Source organism: Myodes glareolus, chromosome 22 (assembly GCF_982192425.1).
Source record: "Myodes glareolus chromosome 22, mMyoGla1.1, whole genome shotgun sequence".
NCBI classification, from domain to species: domain Eukaryota; kingdom Metazoa; phylum Chordata; class Mammalia; order Rodentia; family Cricetidae; genus Myodes; species Myodes glareolus.
In genome coordinates this window covers 39,286,916-39,313,539 of record NC_142047.1, presented here as the reverse complement: position 1 = coordinate 39,313,539, position 26,624 = coordinate 39,286,916, and the positions used below count along the sequence as shown (strand labels likewise).

General features: G+C 46.2%; 1 protein-coding gene across 2 annotated transcripts in view; it reads left to right on the top strand.

Moving 5' to 3' along the window:
- Positions 1-3,701: 3,701 nt before the first annotated feature.
- Positions 3,702-26,624, top strand: part of Pmfbp1 (polyamine modulated factor 1 binding protein 1) — a 47,207-nt gene continuing 24,284 nt past the window's right edge. The window contains exons 1-6 of one of the 2 annotated variants that reach the window (XM_085681762.2): positions 3,702-4,096; positions 4,896-4,968; positions 5,636-5,792; positions 9,790-9,945; positions 21,570-21,818; positions 25,054-25,275. In XM_085681762.2, the coding sequence (XP_085537888.2) occupies positions 5,730-5,792; positions 9,790-9,945; positions 21,570-21,818; positions 25,054-25,275 (690 nt within the window). In that variant the 5' untranslated portion in view covers positions 3,702-4,096; positions 4,896-4,968; positions 5,636-5,729. The remainder of the gene's footprint in view (positions 4,097-4,895; positions 4,969-5,635; positions 5,793-9,789; positions 9,946-21,569; positions 21,819-25,053; positions 25,276-26,624) is intronic. The other variant, XM_085681763.2, reaches the window with a different exon arrangement.

Sequence of the window (26,624 nt, the reverse complement as noted above, 5' to 3'; positions counted from 1 at the left end):
GGGCTGACAGACATGTCATTTCACATCATGAGGGACCTGGGCTCCTTCCGTGTCTGTGAGCAACTCTTGTGTTCTAAACAGCTGATGGAGAGGCAGGCATTGAGTCAGCAGCACAGGTGACTGGGAAGGAGAGAAGAAACCGAGTTGTACACCGCCTCTCGAAGATGTCCCAGAAGTCCCTATCAGGCTCCCCTTTGGTTAGCCAAAACTTCAACACAGAGCGGTACCTACCCAGGGGACGGGCGGGAGACGCGGTTCTAGTACATAGACATTTAATAGTGTTGGGGTTCGGTTTTACTAAGGAAGATAAAAGAGTGGGTGTTGGACCAGGCTGTTAGCAACACCTGTGAAAGGTACCAAAAGAAGCAGCCCCAGGACAAAGAGTTTGACAGTGCCTGGGGCGCTTGTCTTTTGCTTCAGACCCCTGCTTTCTTCCTCCATCCCAAAGCCTCTTTCTGGAGGGAGCCACTGGACTTTGGTATCAGAGCCCTCTTCCGTATATTACACTGCAGGACCGCACCCCCTAGCAGAACCAACTCCTGCATCACCTACTCCTGCGGCTCTGCCCTCTCCCCAGCAGACGTGGCTCCGCCCTCTCCCCAGCAGACGTGCCCTCCAAGACCAAGGATTTCCTCCTTTAGAACCGGGTTTAGATCCAAAAAAAAAGAGTTCTCTTCATGCTTGGCTCTACATACCATGGCTGCTTCCATACTGGGCAGGAAAAGAAAATTGTACAAGGGGGAATCTCGGTTCATTTATGGTGGTCACATATTTTGAAAGCTCAAGAAAACTTTGGAGGAAAAGCTAAAACCCAGTGTGAATACTTTGATCTGAGTTTAAGTAAATCTAATTCTGATTAATCCTTGAAGTTTGTTTTCGCTTCCCATTAAATAACACCGCTTTCTCCGAAAATCCAGAAATACATTCTAGTTGGGGGAAAGTAAGTCTTTAGTCAATTCTATCCAAGTCAAAAAGAAGAATGAGCCTGCGTGGTTGTGCGAGCCTGTAACGTTAGCACTCAGGAGGAAGAGGCTGGGTGATTGACATTCATGGCCAGCCTGGAGGACATAGAGAGTTCAATGTCTGATACATACCTGTGTTCCACTGATCTTGTTCTTCTGTGGCCTTTTTTCTTCCTCCCCCAAAACTAAACAATAGTCCTCTGAGCTAAGAAAAACAATGGATAAGTAAAATGGGGCAAAGACAGGTAATTGGGTCCTAGTGAAAGATGTAAGATAAGGCAAATGTGGGGGAAAAAAAAACCAATGGATTCTAACAAAAGCTCGGCGCTTTGATCTAAGAGTCTGGATTCTGTAGACATGCAAAGCATAACACAGGATTTGGGTAGGGCAACTGTGAGAGGAGATGAGGGGAAAACATCTATGTGCATATACATCCAAGTCATAGAGGATGGCCCCCCAAGAGTGAGAGGTACCAACTCGAAGCCTGTAGGAAAGGAAGGTAGAGTGTATATACCCTGTCTCCAAGACAAAGATATTACAGCAATACTACCCTATGGCCATGGACCAGAAGTCACCCATGGTTTCAGGGTCTGAGAATCTAGGCACACTCTAAAGAGACTTTAAAGGGGTTTTGAAATAACCTAATTTTTTTTCTTTGTTTAGTTTTATGAGACAGGGTTTCTCTATACTTTGGAACCTGTCCTGGAACTAGCTCTTGTAGACCAGAACTCAGAGATCTGCCTGCCTCTGCCTTCCGAGTGCTGGGATTAAACCACCACTGCCCGGCTTTGTTTTTTACCTGATAATAATGACTTTCTTAGAAATAACTGAAACTATGTTTCTGTTATGTGGTGGAACAGGATCATAATAAAGAGACTGAGTAATGGAAACTAGATTTTTCCCCTTGGATACCTGAGTTCATGGCTGACACCCAAGTAAGGGGCTAGTTACCATTTCCTGTACATGTATGTTGGTGCTCTGAGCAAGGGCTGAGGGTAAGCAAAGTTATCATTAGAATCTAGAATTTCTAGAAACTAGAACCTCTATGTTTTTAATTTAGTGAGTGTGTGTGTGTGTGTGTGTGTGTGTACGCACCTGCTTGCTTGCGTACCTATGTGTATATGCATGCATGCCATGCCATGCATGTGGAGGTCAGAGGACAACTTTTGGGAGTTCAGATCTCACCTTCCACTTGTAGAGATGGGGTTTCTATTCTTTCTACCATGTAACATACTCCAGGCTGGCAGGCCCAGAAACTTCCAGCCGATCCTCCTGCCTCTGCCTCTCACATAGCCATAGAGTGCTGGGATTGCGGATGCTTGCTGCTGTGTAGGGCTGTTTTCTTTCTGAACATGGATGGATCCCGGGTATCAAACTCCAGTCACTGGGCTTGCACGGCAACTGCTTTGCCCACCAGCCCATCCCCATGGGGCTCTCAGTTTTTATTTAGACTATTAATCTTCTTTTTTTTTTTTCCTGGGCACAGCCGTCACCGAGAAAAATACTATTTGAAAAACAGATGGCAAGCCTTTGAAAACAAGAAAAACGTTCCCAGATGAGGCCTGAAGAAGCAGTGAACTCAACAGAGATGCGAGAAACAAAGATGTGGAAGCCGGGGACTTGAAAAGAGGCGACATTAACCAAGTCTTAGACCCAAAAGAGCAGTCAGCAATCAGGTTCTACCATCCTGTCCGCTCTGGGGTGAGTTTGCTTCTACACGAAGTGCTTGTCAGGCACCCTCCTAAGAGACTATGATGGACGGTTCCAGACGGTCAGTTATGAAGCAGGGAACCTCTCTCTATGCCTTCTCTCTTATCCATCTGGCAAACATTCCTGTCAGGTACCTTGGAGATGTATCATGCAACCCTTCTTTTTTTCAACTGTGAGCCCTTCCAAGGTGTCCCCCACTGTTATTGCTAATGACTCACAGGAGTCCTGTGTCTTCCTTGAGGGACAAAACCCTGTTAGTGTTTTCTCTTGCTTTTTACTTGCTACAGTCCAGAACAAGTCAGTTCTCCCTCTACAGTTCATCCCTCTGAGATTCTTGCTACAGCCCAGTACATTTCATGTGAATAGTGGAACAGACACCTTCTAATCTTCCTCTGAAATACTCGTTAAAACCATCGCAGTCTAGAAAATTATTTTTGTGGGGTTTTTTTTTGTCGCCTTTTAAATAAGATTTGATTTGAGAATCATCTGCTGATGACCCAGCGGACGTTCCTGAAGAGAAAGGTCATTCTCGAGGACATATTTTTAGTGTGTGATGTTCAGACTGAGCTTATCGCTCTTACCAAATAAAGATGTTTGTCAAGGTAGAGCAGCAAAGGGAAGTTGAGAGCTATGACAGCGTGAGGGTCGCTCACTACAGCCCCTTCACCTCCAGAGGCAGAGATGAGGGCTTGATGAGATGAGCCTCCCCCCTGGGACAGGATCCACATGATTTTGAACTAGGTTTCAAAGCTTCGGTAGCTCAGAGCCCTGTTGACTACTCTCTGATGCCGAGTTACTTTTATTCTTTTTGACTTGCCTTGTGTGGAAATGATTTGTACTGTTCACTAATACTCCCTTTAGAGAACAAAGGAAGTTAGGGGTGATCATGAGGTTTGTTTTTGGACCAATGAGATGTGAGCAGAAGTGAAGTGTCTCACTTCTCCTTTATGAACCAGTATGTACTTCCTCAGGTTCCCTGTCTGCCGCCATGGCAACAGACCAGGTACCAGATAATAGAGGTTCCACTAGAGGAGGACAAGAAGGAGCTGAGGAAGGAGCATGTGGGGCAGAGGCCCAGATGGTTCACAAAGGACACATAGTCTGAGTGAAGAGTAATCCTTCCGAGTTTTAAGCTGCTGGGATTGGGGGTGGGGATTGGCGGGAGAGCTAGTGTGAAATTGCCCAGCCTTGCCCTCCCCTGCCAGATAAGGCTGAGTGATGCCATCATTCCCATGATGCAAATCTGTGCATGAAGATGTCAGAGGGTCTAGAATACAGAAAATCGGAATGCAGCTCCATAAGACATTCCAAACTCCACACATCACAACCATTCTTTCTTCTTGGCTTATATGAGGGATGGGGGATGTAGCTTATAACAAAGAATGAGTATCTGGTGGCTTCTCATTCTTGGAACCATTCTGCAGGTAAGTGCTTGGTGGAAACCCCCTTAGCCCTACAGTGAAGCCCATAATGCATTAGATTATTTTAGGAAGGTCAATATGCATTATGACCTCAAATGCCTCATCCTGTAGTTACGTACCATTACCTGTGCAGCCATCTTTAGTTTTGTTGGAAGCTTTTTAATCTAGATCATTCTCAGCACTTTACAAGATTTCTAACTTTATAATCGCCACCGTGGCAAGTTGATGCCTTAAAAAAAAAAAAAGGTCATATCACTGGACATTTCGAATTCACAGTGATAAAATGAACAGGTGAGCTTCGTGGACTAGCAAGAGAGCTTGTGTGTCCTTGGGTAAGCCATTTCACATCTCTGGGCCTCAGTTTCTGCCTCTGTGTGATGGGAATCAGAGTCGTCTTGTCCCCCCCCCCAAGAGTTATTATGGAAATAGGTCACATGCAAATAATGATCCTGCCTGGATCATTAAAAAAGCTAAGTAAGTCTTAATTATATCTGACCTGCAGAATACTTAGAAACCTAGAAAGGAAGTGAGACCCTTTTCTTCCCTAGAGGAGCAAACTCAGAAACTCTTTAGTCCAGCACATGGTGGTTTTCTGGGAAAGACTAGACTACCGCTGTGCCTCCCTCACAGAGGTCTGAACGCACGTGGAAACGCAAACAGATGGGTAGAGAAGTCAGCGTTGTTAACGGTTTCGGAGACTTTTCCAACTCCCCTGCTGAGGGCATCCATCCAGCTGGGAAAATCTTTACAGGGCTGGACTCGTTTATACTTTTTTCCATCTTAAACACTTGGACTTTTTCAGGTTTATAACAAAGCTCACAAAAATGCTAAAGCTTAAAGGAGAATTACGAACTGCCAAGGGACTGAAAAATGAGGTAAGGCTCCCAGCTCCTACACCTGTGAAGGTGAACCTTTGTGGAAAGGGATCTCTTGCAAGCTCCATGCCTCCAAATTCCAGGTATACCCATCATAAAATACCATGGACAGAGCAAGCCACGGACCCTAGATTTAAGGGCTCAGATTTAAGCCTCAGCAGTTCTGGGTCCACATCTAACAGCAGAGTAACCTGGACCGTGTTGCCCACTCTCTCTGAGCCTCCTTCACCTCGCCTTAGAAGTATATGTGATGAGCAGGATTCAGATGCTTGCTAGGTAGCTATCAGGCACTGGATGTAAAAGCACCTAATAGACATTTTCCATAGTTGCCAACATCTCTTTGTATCTAGTAGGATGTAGAAATGGAGCTTTCTGCTTTGTGTGGTAAAGAGTTGGCCAAAGTCTAGGTATAAATTCCTTCATTGTTTCACAAAAGATGGAAAAGGTCCGTTGGGGATAAGTGTAGAGATGTCTCACATTGGCGTGGGCTCCTTCCAAGAAGTAAGCTGCTCCTAACCCAGACACTTAGGCTGCTTTCCTGCTGGGTTACTACTGCCATATGGGACCTGCTGCTAGTTCTGCTGGGCACAAGGGTCTGCTGGGAACTTGCTAGGCTATTTTTTTTTTCAATTTAACGTATGTCTTTGGAACACCTTCAATGTGCCAGGCATTGTTCTAGGAGCTGGAGGTTCGAAAAGCAAATGCAATAGAGATCTCTGTTCTCCTGGAGCTTGCCCTCTATCAGACTAGCCCCTCAGGACATGATGGCCCAAAGTATGAAGGAATGCCTGAAGTGCCAACAAAAAGCAACTCACATTCCACAGGTAGCCAATCTCTGCCATATACCATGTGTATCTTAAAGTACCTACTTACTTGCAAGTGTACCAGCGTCACCGGATTGAACATGTCCATATTATTTGCTATGCGAGCAGAGCTATTTCTAAAATTTCTAAAACTTGAATGACTTTCCATTAATTCCCATCCAAAGTAATACAGAAGCCGCAATGTCTCTATAAAACGAAACTTGAGGCTCTGGTCAGCAATGTCCGTATTGGTGTTCGCGATTGCTGCTAATAAGTGTAAACTCAATTATCACAAGTAAAATGTAAAAATTCCTGAGGCAACATTAGTTTTTATGGCTTTGATTTGGTAAAGTATTATTACATTTATCTATTTATAGGGACAAGGTGGAGGTCAGAAAACAACCTCCACCATGTGGGTCTCTCATCACTCATTCAGTTCCCAAGGCTTGGGGGGGGGGGTCAGCGTCCTAACATGCTGAGACATCTCAGCCCCAGCTTTCAGCTTCCTAAAGCATAACGCTCACCATAGATTGGTATTTGTCCAGGGGTTGTAGGATTGTGAGGGTTAAAGGTAGCTTTCCATTATTTGTAGACGATTTGTCTTCATCCTTAGACAATTTGTCACAGACGATTACCCGAGTCACCATTTGCCTCCAAAGCTAGCCTAGAAACTATAACCCCAGTTTTTCAAAGCCGCCTTGTTCGAGACCCCAAACCGCCAGAATGCCACAATTTTGAATCTTAGATATTCTTTTCTCTCAGGTGCTGCTGAGTCATAAGCTTAAGTCTGGCACAGCTCTACCTGAGAATGGACATGAATCTATTTGTCAGTCCTTTAAAACTCAGAGCCACACGCAGTCCACCTCTTAAGACGCGTGTTTGAGGAGCTGTGTTAATTAACCAAAGGCTTGTTTAACCCGTGCAGAACTCACTCTCATTGAATAGCTTATTTTCCAGGCTCATGGAGGCAATTGCCATATTGGCATTTACTATTTTGCCTGTGGGTTGGTAGCTCGGCCAATGTCATGTGCTTCTGGGCAGAGTAGCCAGGTTGGAATCTTACATAAGTAAAAGTGGGTATCTGAGTCCACGGTTTATGGAGATGAAACCTCTCCTAGCAACAGAGGTTTGTTATTTCAGGTGTCACTACCAACTTCAGATCCATGCTGGGATCAGATGGTAGCCAAGAATCAGCTCTGCAGCGCTTGGTCTCTCTCCCACTCCAGCACTGCTCACGGAGCCGTGATTGACGAAATGTCGGAATAAATCTATACCTAATGCATATTGATACGCTAAAGGCATCTGCCTGGAATTCATTCTCCAGAAAGGACCTGGGATTATAAATAGTTCACAGCTAATGTCTTGTACAAGATATTAGAAAATTGCATCTACTAGGACCCCAGGAACGCTCGCCTTTCTGGAGTTTCTGAGCACAGCCACTTCTTACAACTAACTGCATTAAAAATGGGTGCTGGGGAGCATCTCATTGCTCTTCACGAGCCTTCGTTCCTATTCTGATACCTCAAGACCTCCATGATTTGCTGTTTAGGAACGAATGAACAGTTACATTTTTATTTTAGAAGCAAATTTCATCTGACGTCTAGCAAAACATATTTGTTATTCAACTGGTTTAAGGAACTTCAAAGGAAGGCGACTTCTCCCAAGCCTCTTGTTTTATAAATGAAGACATTTCCTTAGAGATTCCAAGCTGGGTCCTAAATATCCAAACGACATGACGTTGAAGGCCCGCTCTGAATTCCTGGTGGTAGAGAGGAACGGGGTAACAGTAGGCTTTCTACCCAGAGGGTAGTCCAACCTGTAGAGAGCGGATGTCTTCACTAGCATGAGAAAGTGCATTAAGCTGTTAACTTGGGGAAGCTCAAGTTGAGTCTCATTGGCTTCGTAGTCTCAAACCCTCAGTGGATGTGGATCCATTCCAAGCAACCCTAGAACACATTCCTCACCTTAAGACCAAAACCAGCATCAAGACGAAGGTGCAGAGCGTTCTCAGCCTCTCCTGTAGGGCAAGCGTGGCGCTGGCACCTAATTCACAGATGATAGAAATGATTTGGTAGCCAGAGCTGAGGGGACCCTGAGCATCCCCCTGAGTTTCCGCACCGTCCCTTGCAGCACAACCCTGAGAAAGGCTTCTATGGTGCTAGGGTGAAGCAGCTGCTCCCTCCTGGGATGGTGGATTTTGTTTTCAAGTTAAAAAAAAAAAAAAACAGCGTCTGCATGCCAATTTTTAAAACCACCTTACGCACACACATTCTCTTAAGAGAGTCCCTGGTAATTGTCTTAATGGTAATTGCGTGCTTGGGGCAGTTGACATCCAGTGTGATTTTTCTGAAAGTGAGGAGTGAGGGACAGGGGCTAGAAAGGGGGGAGGGAGGGTTTTTGAGATAATGAAATCCTTTTAATGACAAAGCCGAGCCGTTAACCTAATTAAACTGTAAAGTGATGGGGGGGGAGGGGTCCTGCAGGTACTAAATGGAAATGAAGAAGTGAGTCAGTGGAGACGGAAGGCTTCCGGGAACCCTCTGGATTCCGGGTACCCTGACACTGTGGTTCCGGTTCCCACACTGTCCTCTGGCCCACCTTGGCCTTGCTCAAAGGTCTTCTAAATGGACCTGTCCACTAACGCCTGATTTACTGTGTCCATCTCAGGCCTCTGGTTCCCACGGGAGTGTGTGTTGTGTAGTTCATGTATCCCAGAAGCCCCGTCAGTGTGGTAGGGTGGCGGAACCCTGGCTCCGTGGGTGATCCGATGGCCCTCCTCTAACTAGATGTGAGGCTTTGGAAAGGCAGCTCAGAGGTATGCTCCATTACTGTGTCCCCTCCCCTGAATTCCTCTGAAAACAGTGGCTTTAAGGCCACGGGGGTCACATCACCAGAGGGCAGGAAGTGCTTGGTCGCTCACATCCCATGGTGTAGTCTTTGGCCACGATATCACTGGTGTGGAGTTTGAGAACTCAATTCTCATTCCTGCCAATCAAGATCAACTCTGAGATGTCATTTTGCTCTGCATGCTCCTGTAGGACCAGGCTAACATCAGCCAAAGGCCTTCTGTGTAAATGTCCCCTTTAAGAGTTTCTTCCCCTTCTCTCTTTGGCTCCCCAGCCCCACCTCCCTAACCAGTTTGCTGGTTCACATAGGAGCTGGGAGCCTTTCTTTCCTTCTTCTTCCTTCTTTTCTTCTCCGCATGAAGAGCAGTGCAGGCATAGGAAGGAAGCTTTCAGAGATGCCGAATGCTTCCTGCTAAATTCCTCTCACATTGCCACCACCCACGCTGGAAACCAGCATCGGGAGGGGGTAGAGAGCCCACCCACTCACCATCGCTTTGTACCCCAGCCCCTCCCCACCCAAGTCGCTTCTCTCTGCACACTTTGTTTTGATCCGAGTCACTACTCTCCATTCTGATCTAGCAACAATTAGCTAACCCTTCTAACTCCTAATCAAAGTCAGGGGATCTTACTGATCAGGCCAGGCCTTCCTCTTCTGCTCCCAATGGTAAGCCTTGTAAAGAAAAGCACAAGGTTAATAGGCGGGGGTGGGAGGGGGGCGGTGGTTAATGAATAAAGAGAAAGTTGAGAGACTTCAGAATCCCTCATCAGCTCCATCGCTGATTCACTGTGGTCCTGACAAGTTCATTTGACATCTCGATATGTTTATTTCATCAGTGGCAGAACCATTAATATTTATAGACAGTTCTCCGGGTGCTGGAATCATCCTAGGCCCTGACTTCCTCTCGAAAAAAAACAGGGGAATTGTCTGATACACCCACAGCAGCGTGGCGAAGATTAATTAATATAAATAAGTAATTGCCTGACTGACGCAGGGCACTCAGACACCTCACCAATGGATCCTGTGTAAATGTTACCCGAGATGAGTGATAACAGCAGAGACGCGGTGAGCGGATTTGCAGCAAATTCAGCTCCCCGTCAACCCGTTTAGGTGAAGGAAGCAAGTGTTTCCTCAGTTGCTCCTTACTGATGCTTTCGTTTTTCTGACTGCCTAGGCCGGGGAGAGAGACAGAGAAGTAAACAACCTGAACAGCAAGCTCTTGAGCCTGCAGCTCGACATCAAGAATCTCCATGACGTCTGCAAGAGACAGGGGAAGACCTTACAAGAGAACCAGCTGTGTGTGGAGGAGGCCATGATGAACAAGAGCCACGTAAGGCACTGGGCAGCGGCTGCCTGCCTCGCCCCTCTTCACTACTGTAGCTTCTTTTGATGGGAACAAAAGAGAGTTCTCCTGTAGGTCACTCAGAGTACTGAATTACCAAGCAGTGAGGGAACTAAATACACCACACATAGTCTGATACAAAAGAAAGTATTCCTAGCTTTGGGGCTTTTCAACCTAGCCATTTCCAGCATTATCATGATATTGGATATTATCTTTCTCCTTATCTGGATTTAGCTCATCCTGAAAATACTAGATCACAGTGATATAAGGGTGGGTCTCAGGCAAACTTCCGAGTTAGCCACGGCAATGAATGCCACTGTGCCGGCTCTGAAGCACCTCTGCGTATCAGCTGATGGGTGTTCTTAAAGCCACAACTGTGCCTCGCTGCCTGGGAGCTGTTCTTCTGAAGGCTGGAATCCAGTCATTCCATCAGCAAGTGCCGGATAGTCCTCTCAGCCAATAACAAATAGTGAGAAGACTGATCAATTTACCACATCCTTTTCCCCTCAGTCCAAGTTAACTCAAGGCTGGGGCCCTTTGCTCTCTCCCAGAATTCCTCCATCGGACTGAGTCCAGTGGATCGGTCCTAACAAGCTTAACCTGCTTCTCCCCATTCCTTGTCTCCATCCCTAACGTGGCTGAGTTTTCTCCAACCACCTCCCACATAAGCTACTTGGGGCCTGACTTCACAGCCCAAGCAAGTCAAGTGGTAACCCACACCCTATTCAAATGTGAAAAGACAGACCTTACGCCGTGCCAGTCTTCCTCAACACTGACTTTGAATTAACACTAACCTCTAGGTCTAGACAGAGCACCAACTAAGCAATTTCCCTTCAACTTGAGGCTCTCTTTCTCTTAGCAAACTCGAAACCTGAAGCATTTAAACCAGTCTCTAAATGGATTAACACAAATCTGGGGATCAAGGGGAATGGTTTCTGAGAATTCCGTACGGCGGCCCCTTTCTTCCTGACTGTAAACTAAGTCCCATGGAAACATAGGTACTGCTGCGCAGGCCCTTGTGGAACCCCTGGGTTAGACCCCCAGCTGCTGTGTAGGGAGCCACACATTGCTGGCCTCTCCTCATCGCATCTGTTAGCACGCTCCCAGGATGCACCACTTCACAACATAAACCACACCTTGTTCCCGGAAGCTGCCTGCAAACGCTACCAACCAAGCAATTCATCTTCTCTTCCTGACCTTGCTCAGGAAAATCACCAAAAAAAGTATTAAAAAAAAAAAAAAAAAAAAAGCTGGTTTTCCTAAATCAATCTCAGGAAGACGATCATAATTTATTTCTTTCGAAATGTGAACATTGTAGGATATTTCCACCACAGCTACCCTGAGTTTACTTAGCGCCCCAGTCAGAGGAAGCCACAGGCTTATAAATGCTTCTGGCGACTTAGAGGGAGAAAGGCATTAAATCGCATTTTATTATTCTAATTGCCCAGAAGAAGGTCTAACAGCTTGAGACAAGCTTTAAAACAGACTCTTTTTCCCTAGCACTTAGCGCAAAATCTAAATTGCATGCTATGCATACAAACACACAATTACATGGAGACCTACACCCATCTCCTCGGAGCCCCTTCAAGACCTGCCTTCCGCTGGAAATGCACTGTGTTGACAAAGGAGAAACACCAGGCTTTCTGGAATTTTGACTAATACTGATGAGGAGCTGGGGAAGTAGGCAGGAGGTTCTGATTCAGGACCATATTTAGGGGAGAAAGGTAAACTATTAGATCAGATGTTATGTGTAGCAAAAGAAATAGAAGGAGAGAGAGATGTGTGATGGAAGAGAAAGTGCATGGCCCTAGAAACCAAAGAACACAGACTCCAAAACCCAGGAGCAGAGCAGAGTTTGTGGCAAAGAGAACGAGGTTCTGGGACTGGAGAAAGGACTCAGCCATCAGGAGCAGACTCCCAGCGCTGGGCAGCTCACAACCTCTCGTAATTCCAGCTCCAGGGTGCTTGGCGCCCTCTTCTGACCTCCATGTGTACTGCACTCATCAGTACAAACCCACACTCAGACACACAAACACACATGATTTAAAATAAAATCTTTTAGAGTCGAGACAGAGTAACAGTCCGTGTAACAGCCCTAGCTGTCCTGGAACTAGCTCTTGTAAAGCAGGCTGGCCTCGAACTCACAGAGATCCTCCTGCCTCTGCCTCCTGAGCGCTGGGATTAAAGGCGTGCGCCACCACCTCCTGGCATAAAATCTTTTTCTTTTTTTAAGATAGGGAATTATTTTAAAGTAGGGTACCCAAGGCAGAGAATGATGGGTACTTCACCTTTGGGTACCAGCCTGCACTTGCCTGCCCCTGAGACCGAATTAGGCCCTTCAATTTATACCGTGTCCCCGCCTCACCCTAGTCAAAGTGACTCAAGGTGAAAGAAGAAAAAGAACAACGAAGATATTAAAATAACATGGGGATCCAAGACTGCACGCTGTAGTACATACCTGAAATTCCAGAACTAGGAAGTATGAGGCAGGGGTATTACCAGCCTAAAACCATCCTGGCCCATGCAGCAAAATCTAGGTTAGCCTGAGTTATACGGCAAGACACAGCTCTAAAACGAGTCAGAAGCTGGTCCGTAGGTAAAAGTGCCTGATACACAAGCATGAGGACTTGGGTCCGCATCCTACAAACTCATTAAAAAGTACTCAAATAAACACTGTGGCAGTGTATGCCAATAGCCCCAGCACAGGAGAGGTGGAGGCAAAATGACCCCCAGGCCTTGCTAACCAGCCAGTCAAGTTGAACAGGAAAGCTACACATTAGTGAAAGACTGTTTCTCCAAACATAACATGGACAACAATGGAGGAAGATGTCTGACATCAGCTTCTACCCTCCACACAAACGCACGCAGATATGCGTACTCAAAAACACACACACAGAGAGAGAAGCTGAAACTGAATAAATATCAGAAAAAGGAGAGCCTTTTTAGCAATTCGCCCAGGTTTTATTTACTGGTGGGGGTATGGGGGAACATACCCAGGGACCGGAACTCATATCATTGAACTAATCTTGGAGATGGATGGAAAGCACCATTTTTAGTATAAGTAGATATAAAGAAAGTATTATGCTTTCAAGTAAAGGTAATTAGTTGACTATCTAAAGATTAGTAGAAGCCTGGCGAGCATTATCACACCATCATTTTGAACCATTGATAATGAAAGCAATTTTTAATGAATTTGCTAAATGCAATGTGAGGTTCTGAATTGGATGAGAGAACAGAAAATAAAAATTAATGGAAAACATACAGAATTCAAAAACTGTATCTAGTTTCATTCCTAATCATCTACCAGAGCTAATTTCTTAGTTTGGTTGCATAAGAAGGTAACATTGGGACAATATAAAGGAGTGTGCATGAGAAATTTGTCCTATTTTTGGCATTTGTCTAGGAATAGAGAATCATTGCGAAAGCAGAGGTCCAGGGAGAAAATTGTCTAAACCGCAAACATTCATTTTAATAAAATACCTGTCACTGAATATGCAGCCCTGTACGCAACAAACGTGCGCGTACTTTCTAGATTACATAGGCAGTAACGTACAAGCCTCTTTAGCGATAAAGAAGGTTAACGCGGAGGTCCAAGGAAGTTTCTCACGCCACACCTCAAAGACGGGAAAGGAAGTTCATGGCAATGACTGGGGGGAAAAGACAGCGGAATGCTAAGTTCTTAAATGAATAAAGAAAACCATCAGGGGCATAGTTATCAGAACAGTGCCAACCTGTGACGGCAGAACACGCAAGCCTGCGGAGGGAAGAGATGGTTAAAAGGTATTTTGAAAAGCCAGCTTTAGGCAAATCAGCAGGGCCTGATGACATTTTTCTAAGAGTGCTTAAGGAATTGGCAGGTGTTATTACATAGCTGCTAGTGATTATTTTTGAGAACTCAAGAGGATAAAGCAAGTCCCCGTAGACCGAAAAAGGGTGAATGAAGTGCTCATCTTTTTAAAAGGGGAGAAAGGACAATCCTGGTAATTATAGGCCTGTCAGCCTCACTTCAGTACCAGGGAAAATATAGAACTTAACATCAATCAATTAGCATCAACTTCAAAAGCACAAAGTATTGGGTGGAAACCAATGTGACTTTTCGAAAAAATGAATCATGCCAGGCCAATTAATTTCCTTCTGTGATCAAGTGGCCTCATAGGCAAGGAAGGAGCCATAGTTACCGTCTCTTTGACTTTCACTTCCAGTGGGGCTGAAAGGTTGGTGAAATATGGGAACAGCTTCCTATGGGCAGCAGAGATCGCCAGCTTTTCGTGTGGCTGAGACCAGGGCAGAAATCTAGCTGAGAAATCTGGTAGACCAGATGGTTTCCAGAGTCACATCCAACCCTGGACAGTTACCTAGAGAGCGAGTATTACTTCTTTAAAGGCAACTTGTTTGGGTTGTTTTTTTTTTCTTTCCAGATTTCAAATTAAAAGTCAAGGAAGAATATAATGTCTATATCTTCACTAGAAAAAAAAAAAAAAAACTTTTGAAAAGAAGACCGGGACTGGGGAGGTGGCTCCGTGGGTGAGGGGCTTTCAGTGCAAACATGAGGATCTGGATGAAGCTCCCCAGCTGTGTTAACGCTGGCTGTGGTGGCACACATCTGTAAATCTAGCGCTGGAGCTTAGGAGGAAAGGGCAAATTCCTGGAGCAGCTCAGAGCTGGTCTAGACGAAATGCCAAGCTCCAGATTCAGTAAGAGACCCTGTCTCAAAATGTTAAGGAGAAAAGTAATTGAGGAAAGACACCTGATTTCAATCTCTGGCCCCACATGTATTCACATACACACACACACACACACACACACACACAATAAAAAGTGTAATGGTGACTTCTGACTCTGCCCTTTGTCACAAATGTAAGCAAACTGTGAATTTAACCTATCATTTATTTTAAACCTATCCTTCAATTTAACTTATTATTATTGTTTTATATTTATCAAGAGTTAAGAAAACAAACTTTTAAATATATAAGAACAAATAAGCAGAAATTTAATAGGTCTGAACTAATTTTAGACATTTCTCCTCATCTATAAAATTTGGTGTCTCCAAACCCATAGGCACCTCTAATGTGCAAATGTCTAAAATTCCCATCCCCATAAAATTCCAGCTTTTCTGTGGGCGTAAGTTCTTGGGTCTTCCTAACCGGTGGCGTTAGTCCAGGTGCTTCATTTGTTATATACGGCAAAACACCCCACCATCTGGCTGTTCTATCGTGTTTCCTCCAACTAACATCAAATCCAGAAAGATTCCGCATGAGCTGTGAGGAAGAGAAACGATTCACAGTTCATTAGTGTGGCTGCCAGGATGTAGGGATCCGTGCACAGCACTCGGGAAACGACATCTTACACCTACCGGAAGCTTCAAAGCCAGTGAGCAAGTCTGAACGCTCTGGCATCCCCAGGTGCTAGGAGGAAAAGACAACTGGCTGCTTCCAAATGACGAGGGCTTTTCTCGTTCTTTTGGACAAGGGAGAGAAGAGTGAGGACATAAGGGAGAGGCAAGGAAGGAATACACCCAAGGAGACAGCAGCAGAGTTTCCAGCAGAACCTCCGTGTCCAGCAGCAGAGGGGCAGATCCAAATTGGGCTATACTAGATCCTAGGTCTTAACCTTCAGCAATCAGCTTGCCAAAAAAAAAAAAAAAAAAAGATTTGAGCTCAAATGATCGGGGACTTGGGGTATTTTCTTCACTGAAGCGAGTCCCTCAAAATCAGCTCTAACTCAAAATGTTCACGCCACACGTTAGCTCTGCCCACATTATTTAGCTGTAAGGAGTTTTATTTTTTTCCTATATAGCTCCCAATAGCCCCTCTATCTGTATAGACAAGAGGATTTGAGCTCTTGGATCCTTCCCTGTAGAGACATTTGTGTGCCTGTGTGGAGTATATGCAGAGGGAGAGACAGAGAGACAAAGAGAGGAGAGTGTGTCACACACATCCACACGCATGTCCAGCTCCCTCTTCTCCAAACCTCATTAGCAAGTGAGCTCTGAGAACGGCAACATTAGCTTGGGGAGACTAAACACACCTAACAGGAGTCTATATAAACATAGACAATCACAACTACATTCTGTAAATACAGATTTCATCTTGTTTGAGAAGTCTCATCCCCTTCCTTGCGGCGGCATTCATGAGTTACTGGATCCAAACATTCAACTTGTCTTTGCTGAATATTTCTCTTGCCTGGTGACAATCGTGGTCTGTCTCTTGTCCATCTTCTGAATTCTGAGGCATGGGGAGCGAGGTCAGGTTCAAAGCGGGCTGGGAAACAGGAACTCCGATTGGGCTGACGCCATCAGGATCTGTCTTTGTGGTCCTGAGCTGGGCTGTCTCTGTCTCATCCTTGTCACCACCACCCTTCTCACCTACAGTTTCTTTCCCTAGGATCCCAACTAAACTTCATTCAAATTCCATCTCTCCAGTGACTCGGGCTGTCAAAATCACTCTGTCCGGACGGACGGCCATGATTCCCCCACAGCCTAACATCTAGCTCAGCGGTGAATTCTGAAGGCTCTAGTATCCAACCATTTCTCCTAACTTCCGCCACTACGACATTGGTCCACACCACTCTCCTGGCCTGGATTCTTCCCATAGTCGCTGCCTGTGCACTTTCCCTGCTTCTGTTTTGGATTTCTTACAGTTGACTTTCGGTAGACCGTGCCATGTGTCCTTTGTAAACGCTATGAAAGATGATGTAATTCCCTTCACAGGGCTTCCCACAGGTTGTCACCTCCTGAAAGAAGCTAAGACTTCACAATGGCCTCCTTACCCTACAGGACCCATTGTCCTTTTTGTCACTTCCGCTGACACCATTCCTCTGCCTTTATTTTTTCTGCGTCTTAATTAACCAGAGCACAGTGGTTGGAGTTTCTCCAGGGAGCTTCAACCACCACCAGACAGATTTGCACCTTCTTGTCTACAACACACTTGCTATTATCTGTCTCTGGAACATCCCTGCTACATGGCTCTACCATGCTTCTTCTTTTGCTTCCTCCCCATTTGGACTCAACCTACCTTGTCTATGAACTTTTCCATCAAAACTTTTATTATGAAATGATAAACTCCTCTACCCGACCTGTGTCTCTTCTTCCTGTCTGCTTTACTCTGCTTTGCAGGGCTTTTGCCTACAATGAACTCTACTGTTCTCTCTCTCTCTCTCTCTCTCTCTCTCTCTCTCTCTCTCTCTCTCTCTCTCATGCATGTGTGTGCATGTAGAGGCCACAAGAGATGCCTTCCACTCTCCCTCTTTCCCTCTTGAGACAGTGTCTCTCACTGAATCCAAATACCACTGATTGGCTGGCGAACAAGTTTGGGCAGTCTGTCTATCCACCTGTCTCTACACATAACCCACATAACCCGCGCTATCGCTACAGCCTCCAAAGGCAATGCTTGGCTTTTACGTGGCTTCTGGGGATTTGACATCCAGCCTTGATATTTGTACAGCAGGCACTTTGCTAAGGGAGCTGTGTCCACAGCCCGCTCTCATAATTCTAGAAATAGAGTGCAATTATTAAAGTGCATACTTATCAATGGCAGGATTTTTATCACTTATAAATTATTAAACTTTGGGGGCTGGAGAGATGGTTCAGGGGTTAAGAGCACTGACTGCTCTTCCAGAGGTCCTGAGTTCAATTCCCAGCACCACATGGTGACTCATAGCCATTTGTAATAAGATCCGGTGCCATCTTCCGGCCTGCAGGGGCACATGCAGGCAGAACACTATATACATAATAAATATAAATCTTTAAAATAAATAAATAAACTTCAATAAAACTATAGAAACATTATTTGTAATGCCTTGAGTCCCAGAGACTAAAAAACAATATAGCCATCGTTGTGGCTCTTATTAGTCTCCCAGAACCTGAAGGTGAAACTCGATTGCTGAGCACACCACAGTGGTGATGGATAGGTGACAGTTAGTGAGGGTTGTCACCTCTTCTCCCTCCTCTGAGTCAGTCTTCCTCCCTACAAAGTCCCAGACCGATCTGAAATCATGATGGAGACCAGGCCAGGCTAGAATGACACCGAAGAAACGCAGCCCATTGCCTGTGACTCTAGACTTGGACCAGGACTGAATTGTCAACCGAGGCTGCCCAATCTGTACGGCAGAAGGGTGAATGGAAACTCGTGCACAGTGGCTCATGTTAAGGTCCCAAATACCAACCACAACTGGCCTGACTGCCCCTCTTCACATGGCAGAGAAATTCACACGGCACAAGCTACACAGAAAGAACCGTCCTGAGCCTAAGAAGACAGCACACCGTTGCTCTAGGCTAGCCCACAGGTAATACTCTACTTCCTCCCCTGCCCATCAGTCCTCACCCAGTGCCCTCAATAAGCAAAGACATCTTTAAGACCCTAGTGCATAGCACAGCACACACTTTGAACACGGGACTTGGAGGGACAGACCTGGAACTAACCCGCAAGCCTTCTGCAGGCTGACTGGCACAGCGTTGGAAGGTGCTGCCGGGGGAAGAAGCAATCCGTGGTCCTACAAAGCTGGAAACCCAACAAACTACAGTAATCTCCAGCCCAGTGAGATACCTTCAGCAGAGCAAGAGTGCCAGTTCCGTCTTGTGGGTCACCAACAGCTGGCTATTGGAACTGAAGGCTCACTCGACAGGAGGGAATTTCATGTCTCCTACTACAAACTTAACCAGCTACCTGGTACTAGATGTCACAGACCCTAGAGGAAAACCTACTGCCATTTTCTTAAGCCAATGTAATTTCTAACTGTATCCTAAAGTGTAGCTCTCACCCCGCATCAGAGAAACTCCTTCCACGGCAGACAGTAACAATTACAGAGATCCACATCTCGGCAAAATGTGGAGAACAGGCAACCCTAATCTTGGACCAGGACTGAATTTGAATCAAGGAGGACTACCCTAATTTGCATGACAGGAACTATGGGGTGCCAATCTCCCATGCACCCCCTACGCCTAAGGCTTGGGATGAATCATTGAAGAGAGTGGAGAGATTATAAAAGGCGGAGGACCAGGAGAGCTGCTATGAGATCCTGTCTTCCAGACAAGACCAGGAAGTTGCAGTTGGGAGACTTCAACAGTATGGCTGCTTAGGAAAGACTTGACAATGACAACATGTTTACATGCCAACATGGGTGAGGGAAATTTTATAAGACCCTCCCCTAGATGAAGAGCTACAGGCTGCTGAGAAGAAGAATCAGTTATTGCCATAGGCAAGACACCTGATAGGTTATCCTACCCCAAGTACTCAGCCCTAAATATATACACATACAATCAACACCAAATGGGCTCAGTAGTTCAGATGGATGGATAGTTAGACAGATAGACAGACAGACAGACAGACAGACAGACAGATAGATGATAGAAAGACAGGTGATAAATACATGGATGACAGATAGATAAAGTAATACTCAAGAATAAGAGATCATAAATTTGACAGGGAGTAGAGACACCTGGGAGGAGCTGGAGGGGAAGATGGAGGGGTGAACATGATGTAAGCACAGTACTCATACATAGAAAAGTTTTTTTTTCAATTTTTTTTCTCAAAGTTTATTAAAGTACAAAAGTCTCCATTTCCGCCCCTCCTCCCAACCCCCTCCCACTCCCCCCACTCCCTCCTTTCCTCCCTCTCCATCCCCAAGAGCAGTCAGGGTCTCCCACCCTGTGAGCAGTTCAAGCTCCTCCCCTCTCCCTCCAGGTCCAGGAAGGTGAGCATCCAAACAGACTGGATCCCAAAAATCCAGTATATGCAGAGGAAACAAGTCCCAGTGTCATTGTCAATGGCTTTTCAGAAAGACGCCGGGCCAGCCACATTCAGAGAATCCGGCCTCATTCAGAGAATCTGGCTGGATCACATGCTCGCTCAGTCCCAGTCAACTGGCCTTGGTGAACTCTCATTAGATCAGTCCCCTTGTATCAGTGGGTGATTGCACCCCTCGCGGTCCTGATTTCCTTTTTCATGTTCTTCCTCCTTCTGCTCCTCATTTGGACCTTGGGGGACTCCGTCCTGTGCTCCAATGTGGGTCTCCGTCTGTATCGCCATCCATCGTCGGATGAAGGTTCCCTCTGGTCTTGCCTTCCTTGCTCACGTTCTCTTTCCTTCTGCTTCTCGTTTGGACCTAGGGAGTTAAGTCCAGTGTTCCAATGTGGGTCTCTGTCTCCATCTCCATCCATCGCCAGATGAAGGATCTCTCTCTGAACTCTTTTTCTTCATAGAAAAGTTTTTTAAAAAGTTTTTTAAAAAGGAAATATTCCCAAACTTGCTTAAATGGTATTTTGCTAAATGGATTCTGTTAGAGACCAAGGCCATAGACTGAAGTTCCTGAGATCCAACAAAATTTCCCAGGCCAGGTTTTCATTCCTTTCATCTAAACACAGAACTCTGTATGAATCTCTAATCTCTGTCCTGTAAGAGCAGGCATGGCTATTACTCTGTGGGTGTTCATAAGGCAAATAAAATGCAAGGCACACAGAAATCACCGCAAGCAAAACAAGAAAGAGCACAGAAAGGCTGTGCCGGGCAGGGCAGGTCGATCGACGGTCCTAGAGCAAAGGCAGAGTAGCAAGCCCAACGGGGGGGGGGGGGGGGGGCCTGAGTCTTGAAGAATGAGTGGAAAGACGGAAGCTAAAGACCACCACCAGGCTACCTCTTCATCTACCCCTCTTTCCCATGCCATTGTCGTAGTGGGTGGGGATAAGAAAATATAGAAGCACCAAGGCAGAACTTCAGTTTTCCTGGAAAAATAACTCGGGAATGATGTGTCCTGTCTGCAGAGGGCCTGGGACGGGGGCGGGGGTGTTTGGTGTACACAGTGAATGATCCAGAAGCCATTCAGAAAGACTGTGGGTTAGCTGTGTACTGTCAGGGAAAGAGAGAGTGTATGTGTGCACATCCGCACGCATGCGCACGCACACACACACACACAAGCACCACACAATCTACCAGGTCGCACCTTCTTCAGGAGAGATGGTAGGTGCCCAGATGTGAGCACTGTCTCTGCCTTCCATGTCCCAGTGTCCCAGAAGCCCTAGAATCCAGCAGTTTCTGTGCTATTACCTGGGTACTCTTAACACTTAAGTCACTTCAAGAACCATTGACCAAAACGTTACTTCCTCCCAGCTCAGACATGTATGAGCCAAGTAAGCACAGTGTTGACTGTATCTCTATAGAACCTTTACATGAATGATTACTTTTCTTCTGGCCTACATGAATAGTAGCTTCTGGATTGGGGACGCAGGGCTGTGAGATGGCTCAGTGGGTAAAGGGACTTGCCACCATTCTTGATGGCCTGAGGTGGTGGAAGGAGAAAACCAATTCCCAAAAGTTGCCCTCTGACCTCTGTACATCGACCATGGTAGGTGCATACCCACCCACCCATACAAATAAATAAATAAATGTCATTTAAACTTTCTTTTTCCAAGAATCATCATTTCTTCTTTGGATTCCTTCTCGCAGAATAGGACTATGAAGTGATACAGCGCTCGAGGCATATAAAGGAATGTTTAGACATTTCTCTGTGGATGCAAGCATCATCAGAGGGTGGCGAGCTGGGTGTGAACGGTTGGACAAATGCAAAAGGGCCGCTCTGTGGCCTCTAACTCTGTTCTCTGCATCCTGCCTGTGCTATAGAACAAGAAGCAAGCCCAGACGCTAATCTTCAAGGAGACCCACGTGGACTTCGGGGCCAATAAGCAGTGTCACCTGAGGCAGCTGCAGCAGCTAAAGAAGAAGCTGCTGGCCCTGCAGCAGGAGCTGGAGTTCCGCACCCAGGAGCTGCAGACCTCCTATTGCTCGCTGCTGCAGTACCAGTCGATCCTGGAGAAGCAGACCTCCGACCTGGTCCTTCTTCACCATCACTGCAAGCTCAAGGAAGACGAGGTATCTCGAGCTTGACCTTTGGCCTGTCCCAGGTGCCGGTACACCTCCAGCACTCCCTCCCCGACAGCAGGCAAGCACCACGTTTCAAAGGGAGGGCCTTGCACCACCTGGAGAAGACTTAAGAGCCTCCCCTCCTTAGTGCATGACCCATCTGAAGGTTAGCAGAGGGAAACTAAATGAACTGGCAGGACTAGGTTGAGAGAGCCGGTATTAATGCATGCGGAGGGTGGGGCTCCTGCGCACATGTGTGGGGTGTATCTATGCGTGAGAGGTCATCTCCTCCATATTGTTATGGCTGTTAAAGTACAAAAGACTCCAGATCTCTCAGAGTAAAAAAAAAGAGAGAGAGAGAAAGAAAAGAAAGAAAGAACGAAAAAGAAAAAGAAAAAAAAAAAGGTCCATTAAGTCGAGTGTTTTTAGGAAAGTTGGCTTTGGGAGCTGTATAAATCCCTGGCACCGCACAAATGCTAAGATGCCCAGCCCCGGTTTGGAGTGGGTCACAAGGGCCATATTGTTTCTTCAGGCTAGAGTTTTAGAGCTACAGACTCAGTGTAAGTGCATTCTCCACATTCACTTATATTGGTGCTCCAGGGCAATATTTTTTTAAAGCAACGACCATCATCCCAATGAAATTCCAAGTAAATTCCAAAGACCCACAGGACGCAGCTCGGCTTGGCAGTAGGGGCACAGATGGTCTTAACACTGTGGCTCTAAAGTAATGGGGCAGGCAGACTCACAGGCGTGCCTGCCCCTGATGGTTTCTTCTTTCAGACTTAACGAAAATTCCAAGGAGTATTTTAGACAGTGTTTTCCCTTAAAGACTAACTCCAGGGGCTTGAAAGAGGGTCGTACAGAGAGCATAGAAAATTCTTTAAAGGGCATAGTATGGCTGAGAAAGAGTTTGTGGAAATGGATGGGAGAGGAAGAAAGAAAGGTTATCCCGCAAAATGTCATTTGGGGGAAGTCTGCGAGCTTCGACTGTGGTTTAATAAAGCTCTGAGTGTTCCACCTGGCTGTTCACTGCACCCTACACCAGAGCCCAACCTGGATAAAGCACCCCCGAATTAGCTGGGATGCTACTTAGCAGCAAGGACCAGAAAGAGCTGTTAGCGACAGTCGGAGGCAGGTGGCCTGTTGCTGTTATGACAACTGCATGTGTCGTCAGGATCCTAAAGTCTGACTTTAGCTTCATCCCTCCATCCACTCAAGACGTCCATTCCCTGCGTCCCCTGAAGTGGCTGCCAGAACTCCAGACATCACATTCTTATTCCAAATAACCCAGGTGAAAGGGAAGATGGGAAGAAAGTACGTTTTCCTTTTAAGGACACTTGCCAGAAGATACACACATACACACACACAGAGAGAGAGAGAGAGAGAGAGAGAAAGAGAGAGAGAGAGAGAGAGAGAGAGGAGAGAGAGATCACATCGCATGACTAACGCTAGTCCCTAGGAAACCAAGAAATGTGATGTTTGGGAGACATATTGCTGCCCCCAGTGAAAATCAAATTAACATTTAGCTATTAAGGAGGAGACTAGGTACAGCATTCGGCAAGCAGAGATCACCGTCAGAGACCACAATCTGAAAAAACAAAATGTTTTCTAAACATTCTGTTTACCTCCCTCGACATCTTTTTTTTTAAAATATTTATTTATTTATTTATTTTGTCTACAATATTCTATCTGCGTGTATGCCTACAGGCCTGAAGAGGGCACCAGACCTCATTACAGATGGTTGTGAGCCACCATGTGGTTGCTGGGAATTGAACTCAGGACCTTTGGAAGAGCAGGCAATGCTCTTAACCGCTGAGCCATCTCTCCAGCGCCCCTTAATATCTTTAACACAGAAGCATCGCACCCTTGTCTAAGGCTGTGTTCTGCCAACAGCAGACCCTGAGATGAGCCTATGAGCACCATCATGCCCTGAATCCAGGAAGTGATTCCCAGAAGCATGGGGAGGTTTGGTCAAATGAAATTGATTACTTGTTCTAGGCAACCAGGGTTCAACCCCTGGGGAGCTCTGGAAGATATTGTGGAACAGTCCTCAGAGTGGACCCCCAACCCACACCTCTGGCATTCACTCCCGGGGGTATTCACTCATCAACAGGTCTCCCCTATCTTCCCTCTGGCTGAAGGAGCAAGCAGCCAAAAGCGCTTCACGCTGGAAAGGGCTGTGTGCAAAGAAATAGCAAATGCTCAGAATTCGCTGTCTGCAGGGGTCCTCAAACCAATTTACATGGGTACCAACAGAGCTGGCCCCATACACATACTACATATAGACACATGTGTATGTGCAAGCACACACATATACATGTTTAAAAATAAGAAACGCTACAGGAATGTGAGTAGAGCCAGCCCATTCTGCTGTAACACATGAATATCAAACACCCCTCTCTCCTCTCTCCCTAACAGACACCTTCAACTAAATAATCCTTTCCTAAGAGGAATCTTGGATGAGGCAGTTAGTTTAACCAGCTTAATTAATGGGCCAATTTCTGTCAAGAGTTGGACAGTTTGAAACACATGAAGCCTTCCACGGCGAATCTCCTCCAGACTCCTCGAAACACACATAACTCAACATGCAACTCAGCACACTCAGCTGTAGACAGTCACTTGCTAACTTCAAATCAGGTCTCCTCAAGATTGTGAGAGAAGTGAGGCTGTGTCTCCTCTGGGTAGAGCTTGTCCTCACTCAGTGGGATGCTCGCGAGCATCCTCGAGATACCCATCAGATGACAGATTAGAAAAGTCATCTACATAAGGACCGTGCAGATCTGAGAGGAGCTTCGGCTCATGGCCCCTCGCTATCTCTTGGGAACTTGCCGACACAAAACCATGTGCATGTGGGACTCCATGCTTTCCAAATTAGATCCCTAGAGAGTGCCCAGGCAAGGAAGGACATGGGCATTCCAAGTCCTTTCAGGGAAGGGAATGGCTCAAACTTATTCCTATTAATCAGCAGGTGTTTATTCCCTTGCTACCAAATGTCAGAGAGAACAGAAAACACAATCCCTACCTTTAAGAGCATCCCTACCTTTAAGCATTATCAGCCTATTTGGTGCTCCGGCCGCTAACAACCTGATACTAAATGCCGGGCCCTTAGACCTGTGTTGTACTTACACTGTTCACTGGGGCTTCTAGGTTAGAAGCGCTCACTAAGGACTCTCACGGTCTTAGCCTTCCCTTCCTGGTTGGCCTCTTGCATGGGTTCAGCGCGGTTCCCCTCCCACACTTCCAGGTCATTCTCTACGAGGAGGAAATGGGGAACCATAATAAGAACCCCGGGGAGAAGCTCCATCTGGCGCAAGAGCAGCTCGCCTTGGCGGGGGACAAGATTCTCTCCCTAGAACGGAGCCTAAACCTCTACAGGGACAAGTACCAGACCTCCCTGAGCAACATCGAGCTGCTGGAGTGTCAAGTGAAGATGCTGGAGGGGGAACTCAGCGGAATCATCGGTCAGGTAGGGAACCACGCGCCTCAGCCGGCAGCTGCAGCCCAGCCAGGCACACTTCCCGCGTGGTGCCCTCCACCAGTCCGAGCCTCTTCCACCCAAAAAACGTCCCAACAAATGAGTTCCTTCCCCTGAATTCCTGCACTCGGTCTTAATAATTGTCAGCTTTTATATTTTCTTTCAGATTACTCCTAACCAGGGTTTGGGGGATGGGACTCAATTGAAAGAGCTTGGCTAGTATACAGCTTTTTTTTTTTTTTTGAGTATTATAATTGCCATCTTCAGTTTTTTTTATGTTGTTTTTTTAAATTTATTTATTTATTTGTTTACAAAAATTTCCACTTCCTCCCCTCCTCCCCATATCCTCCCATTCCCCCCACTCCCTCTCCTCCTCCCTCTCCAGTCCTAATGGGACTGAACGAGCATGTGATCAAACCAGAGTCTCTGAATGTGGCTGACACGGGGGCTGACTGAGAAGCCATTGACAATGGCACTGGGTCTTGTTTTGTCTGCATGTACTGGCTTTTTGGGATCCTAGTCTGTTTGGATGCTCACCTTCCTAGACCTGGAGGGAGAGGGGAGGAACTTGAACTTCCCACAGGGCAGGAAACCCTGACTGCTCTTAGTATACAGCTTTATAAGACCAGAGAGAGAGAGAGAGAGAGAGAGAGAGAAAGAGAGAGAAAGAGAGAGAGAGAAAGAGAGAGAGATTATTAAGAGGGCTGCTACATCAAAGAATATGCTAATTTTGAGTGATTGCCATGTAAACCAAAATGTTTCTATGATTTTTACATCAATAATTAAAAGAAACAGTTTTTGCTTGTTTAGGTGAGACAGGGTTTCTCTGTGTAGCCCTGGCTGTGTAGTCCTGGAACTCACTTTGTAGACCAGGCTGGCCTCGAACTCAGAGATTTCCCTGCCTCTGCCTCCCAGTGCTGGGATTAAAGGCATGTGCCACCACGGCCAGGCAAAGGAAGACTTATAGAGTATGTGTTTGATCTTCCTAAATTACGTTAAACTGAAAGGCAGGGCTAGGCTGTTTCCCTTACTACAATCCTCACTTCCTCTAAGCCAGTGGGTTCTTCAGGAAAAGGCCACAGAGAGATTTGCATCCAAGTATTTGTGAACAGAGATCTTGGCATTAACGCCTGTGGAAGAAAGAGAAGCAAAGAAAAAAGATGAACTGCCATGCAGTCTCCCAAAGGCCTTCCCTACTCCAGAGGGAGCTGCAGAGTGTGACGGAACCTCCGGAGCTTGAGTTGAGAAAAAGGGTTATGTATGGCCTTGCATCCTGCATGTTATCAGCTACTGAGTGCCAGCTGCCCTTCTGTGACTTGGGCAAAGCAGCTCTCTTCAGC